This window comes from Solanum pennellii, chromosome 4 (assembly GCF_001406875.1).
Source record: "Solanum pennellii chromosome 4, SPENNV200".
In the NCBI taxonomy this organism is placed as follows: Eukaryota; Viridiplantae; Streptophyta; class Magnoliopsida; order Solanales; family Solanaceae; genus Solanum; species Solanum pennellii.
The window spans coordinates 64,017,510-64,027,445 of NC_028640.1; the positions used below are offsets into that span (position 1 = coordinate 64,017,510).

The 9,936-nt window shown below is 31.4% G+C and overlaps 1 protein-coding gene across 1 annotated transcript; it reads right to left on the reverse strand.

Moving 5' to 3' along the window:
* Positions 1-1,895: 1,895 nt before the first annotated feature.
* On the reverse strand, positions 1,896-2,843 carry LOC107016026 (E3 ubiquitin-protein ligase RHA2B-like). Its single transcript, XM_015216500.2, has one exon. It carries the CDS (start codon positions 2,503-2,505, stop codon positions 2,008-2,010), a length of 498 nt encoding a protein of 165 aa, XP_015071986.1. The 5' UTR covers positions 2,506-2,843; the 3' UTR covers positions 1,896-2,007.
* Between the last annotated feature and the right edge of the window lie 7,093 nt (positions 2,844-9,936).

The window sequence follows — 9,936 nt, forward strand, 5'->3', positions numbered from 1 at the left end:
GGGGAAGGTTTGCGGGTTGGGCGTTTCTATAGTTGTCGAACCCATGACAAAGTGCTAAATTATATGGTTTTGATTTTTTTTTTGTTTTGTCCTATATTTACTTTAAAATTTAATTTAATTTAATTTGAATTTATGCTAAAAACAAGTTCACATAAAGATAATATTTCTTAATAAGACGATTTTATACTCTTGATTTCTTTTTATGTTATTCCCGGGTGCTTATCGAATGAAACAGACGAATAATTTTCCTTAACGATTTAGCCTAATGAATATCAATTTTTAATATATTAATTCAGTAGCTAACCTATAAATTTTGATTGATTCGATAACAAAATTAGCACTTATCAAACTGTTATCATATGGTGTATAGGGTAAACTCTATGAGCGCACCTTAATTATGACTTACTTTTTCCTATTTTAAATGGTTAAAAAATTATTCTATATTACAAAAAGTATAGATTTTTAGTATAGTTAATAATAGGAAAGTAAATATCTTTTTTAAGTTTTTAGTTTTGCGGCCTTAGGATTAATAATATATAATTATATATCATGAAAAAATATTAGATGATGTTAATATACCTAAACTAAAATTATACCTATATTAACTCTCAGCGGATCAATAATTATATCTGACAAAAAAATTGAATAATCAACTACATATCAATAAGCTGTTAATTATAAAAGTGAAAAAGGATATAACCATAACTCACTTTTATATTAAAAATAGATTTTAATTTTCTGTTTAGAACACCCCAATCCACAACTCACATGTATATTAAAATGAATTTTTATTTTCATTTATTATTTTTAACTTATTAAAAAGCCTTTCTTGAGTTTGGAGAACATTATAAAGGGTGGATATAAATTTATTTGTATTCAGTACTTTCGACTAATATGCTCTTGACGTACACTCTAATTCCTCCTTTAACTCCTCCCGATTCATAAGTAGAATAGCTACGTTTTTATTTCTTTTTTTTTAAAAAAAAATAATTAAAAAAAAAACTTCCCTATTTTAGGATTCATTTTAAACAAAAAAAAAAGTAAAAAGTAATTATAAATAATGTGAAATTGATTAAGAATGTTCTCCTGTTAATAGTTTAGTTTAGTCCAAAAATATTTTTATTATTATTTTGGATCAAAAGTATATTTTTTTTAAAATATAAACATATTGTTTCTTTTTCTTTTTAAACAAAATCTTTTCCTAATAAAAATATTTTAACCAATCAAATTTTTAATTTTCAATTAGATCATTTATATTTTTTTTCTTAAATTTCTTGAATCAGTTAAATAAATATATGGGGTAGTTCGGTTTTAATCGACAAAATAAGATTAATAAGAAAAATGATTACTTTCCACTTTTTATCTTTAAGTTAAAATTTTTTAAAAGATAAAATAAAATTCTTTAAAAATAACGTTTCATTAGCAAGTTAATGTGTTTTAGAAAAACACAATATATTCATTAAGAAAAATATGTTTTTGAACCAAATTTAACCATATGAGCATTTTTGTTCAAAATATTAACAACAAAAGCGATTTTGAAAATTTTAACGGATTTTTTATTCCATAATTTAAAGACATTTTTACTTTTTCAACTTTTTTTTTTGCAATATCATCAAAGTATTTTTTAGAGCTATCAATTCATAATAATTTCAAGCATTTCACCTACCACTCTTTTAAATTAATTTAATCAATTACTCCATTCCAAACTTTTTGTAGGCCACCACTATTCTGAGCATGACCAACAATTTTTCAACACTTGCCAGATAATGTTATCAAAAAATCTATGCAATATTATCAACACTATCTTTTTTTTGTTTTTTTTAAAATATTTATTTACGATTTTTAGTTAATATTACCGACACTCAAGTAGAATAAAATATCTATCTGGCACACAATTAACCAATCAGAAAGCCCCAAGTATATGAAGCACACTCAATTATTTTACTAATTATTTTCCTTTTCTAATATTCTAAATCTTTTTATGTACAAAAATTTTAAAAAAAAAATTTACAAAAATCTACGAATATAATTACCATGTAATGCAGATAACAAAAAAATGAGCTCCTCATCACTTCCTTCATACTCCGTCTGCTGGTTACGGTGCTGCCGGAATTTAACCACAATTTCTTCCGGCAGCACCTTATTCCGGCAGAGCGGACACGTGGCAGAATCCTGTTGGAGCCACGTGTCCAAACAATCCTTATGAAAAATATGCTTGCATTTCAACTTCCGTACTTGTTCGCCGTCTTCAAATGCCGATAAACAAACCGCACAGGTATCGGAAAAACCGGCCGGGTTGATTGAGGCGGTTTTGAACCGGCTGACGGGGTTTTTTTCGTCGATGAGTTTGAGGTATTGCTTGGTGGTGATGGGGCGGCCGCGGCCGGAATCGGAGATTGTGTCGGTTATGGAGCGTACGAAGATTACGAGTTCGAGGATGAGAATGGTGAAGAAGACTAGAGTCATGGTGTAGATATGAGCTAAGAGCTGAGAAAGAGCAGCCATAATTGTTGTTATTGTGTATATGATTATGATGTGTATACAAAGAAAGAGAAGTTTCTTCTTTTTTGGTACATTTAGGTTTGCACCCGGGTGCAATTTGCTTTTACTCTAATATTTTATATATATATATATATATGTAAAGACTTTTCAAGGGCTGCCTAAGGATCTGATTGGTCATAAAAATAATTGCCTTTCGCAAACGGCTTTTAAAAATTGATTTGCTAATTACGATTCATAATTACATGTTACAGGTAGGAGACAGAGATCACGAGCGAGAAATTAAAGGGCAGAGAGTGAAGAGAGATGAATTGTGCATCTATATGTTTGTTGAATTGAATATGTATATATGTCGATAATAATATATATGTATTTGTATATTTGGCGAGCGAGATTGGAGAGAGAAGAGAAAGGACAAAGAGAGAGAAACAAATTATATTTGCATATTTATCATATTATGTATTTGCATATGTATAAGAGAGGAGAGTAACCCACATAATTATAGCTAAAAAGAGAGTGCGAGTGGTAATTAGTTTAAACTATAATTTTGTTAGCTAATAATATATTTTTTTAAATGCCCCCCCCCCCTTTGAGATTATATATACATATGTTGGTTTTTTTTTCTTATTTTAGTTATTATTTATTGTTTTTGGCACTTCGTTATTGTATCATTATGTTGTAGTTTATATTTTGTATGATGGAAAAAATGCCTTAAGAATAAAAATGGAGTACGATGGTTTCATTTGTACAAAAACAATGATAATATTGAAAATTGTAATAAATTCAGAGTATCAAATTGTTAAGGTACACGATGAAGGTCAGAGAGAGAGTGGTGGAGATTAGGGTTGGGAGAGAGGTGTTCATTTTTGAGAATCAATTTGGATTCATACTAAAACAATCGATTACTGAAGTCATCGATCTTGTGTGGAGACTGGTTAAGAAGTATAGAGAAAAGAAGAGGGGCATGCATATTCATTGAACTTAAAAAGACTTACGACAAAGTTTCGCAGAATGCTCTCTGGACATGCTTGGAGGCTAGAGCCTACCGGTGTCCCGATAGCTTATAATAGAACGATAAAAAACATATACGATCGAACCATCACTCCAAGGAAGGAATTTAAAAAGAATAAATAGAATTATCCTCCTCCTTTTTTTATTTTATACTTAGTCCTTAAGTTACCATTTCTATGGAATATATAAATGGGCCAGTGATTGAACCCTCGTGATGGATTCATAATTTACTGCAAAGCTTCTATGGAGAAAACAAAGAAAGAAAAGTCAATCACTTCAAATTGGGAGAAACATATAAAGAACATATATTTTTTTAATGAATGTTTGTTAATATAAGTAAATGACATGTAATAAAATTTTTGATTATAATTATTATCAAATTATTTGATTGAAATGATAAAATCCTTGATTAAGTTTTGAGGATTGATTATGATGGAGACATGATAATGAAAGAGTCATGTCTTATAAAACTAAATTTGAAAATGTTCTTAATTGTAGGATCATTAATTGAGACAATAGTGATCTAGTTAGATCAGTACGCAAGTATGGTGGTTTTTATGAAATAAATTGATTGATCATATCAACTAATGATTTAATCACATACATAGTTGATTGATATAGAGATATGATTGCTGAATTGAGTTATCTGGAAATTCCTAATGATTAAAATTATCATAAGTTGTTATTGCAATATTATTTTGACAAATATGATTTTTTTTTAAAAAAATGAATGTGATGATATTTGTCTATTTTTTTATCAAAAACAAATCAGCTTTGATCGAAGAAAAAAAAAATGTGAAAAATATAAAGCAAGAACATGATAAAGACAAAAAACTTATTTATTCTAAATAATATCCCGAATTTTATTTGTCACATATATAATCGCTAAATACATAAAGTGTGAAACTAAGAAATAAGTGTTAGGCTTAAATTGTTATTTTTCAAATAAAGTAATTTTAACTCAAAATTTAAAATTAACTTTTTCGGACTTAAAGACACGAGATCGATCTCAATAGAAAAACAATAAGCACAGAACTTTTTCAAAATGACCAATCATGCAATCAAACAAAGATAATGCTAGCTTGTTACAATGATGTAACATATTACTCCTTCCGTTTCAAAAAGGATAACGTAGTTTGACTTGAAACGGAGTTTAAGGAAAGAAAGAAGACTTTTTAATCTTGTGGTTCTAAATTGATTATGTCAAATGTATCAAAATATCATTTAATCTTGTGGTCTTAAACATGTCACGTGAAAAATTAAAGTTAAAATGTTGTCAATAAAAGGAAATGGATCATTTTTTTTAAAGAAACTAAAAAAAGTAAATAGAAACATTCTTTTTTAAACGGAGGAAGCATAACATACCATAGTCCACATAGTCGAATGCATTAGAAAAATATAATATATATATTAGCTTTCTATATTATTAATTAACATCTTGATACAAAATATATAAAAAAAGAGAAATTTTGACATTTATGATCTAAAATAATTGATAGACATTTATGTGTTTTATAAATAATTTCATTAAGAATTAAATGAACATTTTAAACTTAAATTATTACTAAATATATAAATATATAATTTTTTTGAATCAAAATAAAAATAAAAATGAATAATCTAAATAGAGATTGAGGAGTATCTTTTTACTATATTCTTTATTTCTATTCACTTTTCTAACTTGACAAAGTGTAAGAAAGTAAAAGTAACATTAAAATCTTATAGTCTAAAATTGAGATATATCAAAATAACTTTAATCTTATAATTTCATATGTCATAGAAAAGTTAAAACTAAAAAATTGTCAAATTTTTTTTATCAAACAATTAAAGAGAAATGTAAAAGAACAAATTAAAAAACGAAAAAAGCATATGATTAATCATAAATTTTTTGTAATAAAAATTTAAAATTAACCTATTTTGTTTTGTTTCCATTCGATTGGGTTGTGAGGAACTTAGATGCGCATATCATGTACATTAGCAAACTTCTATTCAATTCATTCATAGGTGGACCATCTTCATTCAATATTTTGTCCATCAAACAGACAAGTGCTTATTATGGTGGCCCATCCAAAAGTTAGATACTTATTATTATTTTTCTATTTTGTTGTCTTTTTATTGGCTTTATATAAAAATAATTTTTAACTATAATTAAAATAATGAGAATAGTTTTGATTACGGTTACATATATCTTTTTAGTAACAACTAACATATTTTTGTGTTTATCTTTTATAGTCTATAAGCGATATTAGATATTTGATAATTAATTACTCTTTATTAAGGTATCTATTATTATAGTTAAAAATTATTTTTGTTTAAATTTCGATTATAATATGGTGACAAGAAACTCAATGGAAAGCTATCCTTGTCTCCTATTTTAGTTTCTTTTTCCCTTTTGAGGGGTGACAACACATTATATTGTGGTTAAGTTAAAGGTATGTTACGTCGTGTATTGGAAAAGATTTGGTTGAGACACGTGGGTAGATTAATTCATGATGCTAAAGTTTATTATGGGATAAGATATGACCAGGAATCATGCCTATGTTGATAGGGAAAGGGAAAAGAGAAAGGGAACCTTGTTCATATTGATACGAGTAATATCGAAATATTAGCTTGCACTATTAATGATTTTGATATTCCAAACAAAAATGTCGTAATAGTACTTTATGGGTTTAGTGAAACCTCTTTTTACTAAGTGTGACAATCGGTCATGTTATTATGCTATAAGTGTCATGGAAGTGTCACATGGTACGAAGCTGCTCATGTGAATGATTTGCATAGAAGAAAGACTTATTTTGACGGTTGATTTTAGAGAAATGTAGATATTTTCATGAATTACACATGTAGAGAGTTTTAGAAAAAGAATTTACATCTAAATATGTAGGGGCTTGTTAGATAATTATTATTTACCTATTATTCTTTATGTTATAAATAGAGAGACGTTCATTTATAAAATTATTAAGCAAAGATCAATCAAAGTTCTCTACAAAATTTTAGCTTTCTAACAGTTCTCTTATTCTCTCTCTTCCATTCTTTGTGTGATTATTAGAATTTCAGGCTTTGGTACAATAACATGAGTAAACTATCAAGCACCACACGTGTGCTTAGTAAAAGACTAAGAACGTGATAACGTGGTTGTAATCATTTAAAATTTATTAAATATAAATTTATAAAATGATTCGGATTATATTGAATTCATAAATATATTAATCCAAATAAATATTGTGGATTGATATAATTGAGTTAAATATTTAAGTCCAATAAATATGGATTTAATTAAAGTCTAAATTAATTGATTTGGGCTACATTGGATGAACCCAATTTGTTAAACCCAATCTCATCTCATTCTAGAGCCCATCTTGGCGCCACGTGTGCAGATGATGTGGCATGCCAAGTCAAATAAGAAAACCAATAGAATCATGACATGTGTCAAAGATGACAAGCCCGCTCCATAAAGCCCAAATGCCATGTCACTTTAATCTGATTGGCTGAATGGAATCCTATTCCAATCGCAACTCCTCTATTCTAAAACTATAAATAGGGGTCCTCATAATTCAGAAAAGAGACAGAAAATTCTAAACAAGAAGCTAGAGAAACTCTGTGGTACAAACGCCATTTAATTCTCTACAAAGCTACAAGTTTAAGAATTCAAGCATTCAAGTTCAAGAACGATCAAGATCAAGACCACCGAATTCAAGAACAAGCTCGAAGCCCTTGAGTTCAAATAAAAGTCAAGATCAAGATAAAGTTCAAGTTCAAGTTAATCGTAGATTCAAGAACAAGCTTTAAAGCCCTTGAATTTATATTTGAAAAGGCGAATTCAGAGGAATTATAGAGATTGTAACACTCGCATTTGAAATAATAAAATCGATTGTTGCTATAATTTTCCGTTCTTGATTATTGTTTTCTCGACGCGAATTTTATTGTCTACAAATTCTGGCACGCCCAGTGGGACAATCTCTACCTCTCATCTCAACTTTTCAAACGTCAAAGAATATCAAGATGACTTCCATGAACAACAACTCTCGATCAACCGCCTCTAAGGTCACTAGCTCCAAGTTCTCTACTGAAGTTGAAGACATCCTTGGTGTTACCTTTGGAAGTTTTGGAGTTGTTACGAGAAGCAAGGCTGCTACACTAGGACAACAAACGCTTCAAGTGTCGTCTGCGTCAACTCCTGTTTTTGGGTCTTCGACTCCAAAAGGAGCAAGTTCCTCCACAAATGCTCTAGAAGGAGGAAGTAGTGTTGCTGAAAAGATCAAGAAGACATTGGCTCTACTTGAGCAATCTGGTTCCAAGAACTCTACCACAAGGGAGAACTGTGATTCAACTTATGAATCATCTCCACGTATATCGCGTAACGTGAGTCCACTGAAAATTAACTTACGCGACAATCCATGTTACTCTCCTGCATCTCCGATGATCATGCAAACGATGGTGACTGCTGCTTCCTCTCCTGAGGAACAACTCGCAAATCTGACGAAGTTGGTTGAAGGATTGACGAAGCATGTACAACACCAAGAATCTCGAATTGACAAGTTGATGGACAGGATAGAAGGACTTTTAGATGGAGATGCGAGCCATGCACCTGGAAAGGGCATTGAAGTTCAAGAAATCGAAGATCCTGCTAAGAAAGCCCCGTTTGTTAAAGAGATGCCAGTTTCTTCTGAAGGAATGATCCCACTCGATCGCTTGAAGGAGTTTATTGAAGGCACTATCAAAGATAAGTATGAAGTCTCCACCAAGTCTTCTCATATGTATGCTAAGCCATACACTGCTAGGATTGATAACTTTAAAATGCCTGCTGGTTATCAACCTCCCAAATTTCAACAATTTGAGGGAAAAGGAAATCCGAAACAACATATCGCGCACTTCGTGGAGACATGTAATAATGCTGGAACATATGGAGACTATCTTGTCAAACAGTTTGTCCGCTCTCTAAAAGGAAATGCCTTTGATTGGTACACGGATCTCGAACCTAACTCTATTGATAGTTGGGAGCAACTAGAACATGAGTTTCTCAATCGCTTCTATAGCACAAGGCGCACGGTGAGCATGGTAGAACTCACGAATACTCGCCAAAGGAAGGATGAACCGGTCATAGATTTCATAAATCGATGGAGGAACGCGAGCCTAAATTGCAAGGACAGGCTTAGTGAAGCTTCTGCAATCGAAATGTGTATTCAAGGAATGCACTGGGAGCTTCTTTACATCTTGCAAGGAATAAAACCAAAATCTTTCGAGGATTTAGCTACTCGCGCTCATGATATGGAGTTGAGCATGTCATCTGCCGGAAAAGATATGACTATTGTCCATGATCCTCGCAAAGGAAGGGACAAGCAGGAACCCAAGAGATGGAGCAAGTTTCTGCCCAGAAATGACAACAAAGAATCCATGAGTGTAAATGTGTCACCCGCAAAGTTCACCACGAATGAGGGCGTAAAACAAAATGTGAGAACGACTTTCCAAGCACGTTCAAATCAAAAGTCGACGCTAAGGGAGATGCAAGGAAAAAAGTATCCCTTCTTGGATTCTGACGTTTCTGAAATTTTTGATGAATTGCTTGAGTTAAAGCTCATTGACTTGCCAGAGATGAAGCGACCCGATGAAGCTGGAAAAACTGATGACCCAAATTATTGCAAGTATCACAGACTTGTGAGTCATCCTCTTGAAAAATGTTTTGTCTTTAAGGATAGAGTGATGCGATTGGTTAACGAAAATAAAATTATCCTTGATGATGAGAAGGCTAGTTCTAACAAGATCTCTATCACGTTTGGGTCATTGGATCCGGTCCAAATGTATATCTCTGAAAAGCATGAAGAAGAGCCAGTAGAACAGGACGTTGACATAGATGGTGATGAGGGTTAGATTCTTGTAACTAGGCGAAGACGCAACAAGTCAAGCTTACGAAAAGAATTATCCGAGCAACCGGTTAGAGGAAAAATGGTGAAGAAATCAGAGAAGCAAAAATCAATCAAGCGCCCCAAAAGGGCAAAGGTTGAAGTGCATCACTACCAAAAACCTCGACGTCTTGTGACTCTAGAGGAATTCTTGCCAAGCTCGTTCGGTACAAAGTCTACTCAAGGCAATGTCGAGGCGTCATGTTTCAATGTGGATAAAGGACAAACAATGAAGGTGCCTCCTACTGTAAAAGAAGGAACAACGAGTGAATCCTCACCAAAAGTGTCTCCTGGGGAAGAAGAAAAAGAAACAAGGGAAATCTCAGAAATGATGTCTCTTTCATCTTCTGAAAAATCTATTGAACTTTCTTTCCAAGAAGCACATGTCTGTGATACTAAAATCACATTTACAGATAAAGATCTTCTATTTGGTGAAGCACTACACAATCGTCCTTTGGATATGGTGGGCCATGTGCTAGAGAAGAAAATAAATAGAATCTTAATAGATGAAGGATCTGGAGTCAACATT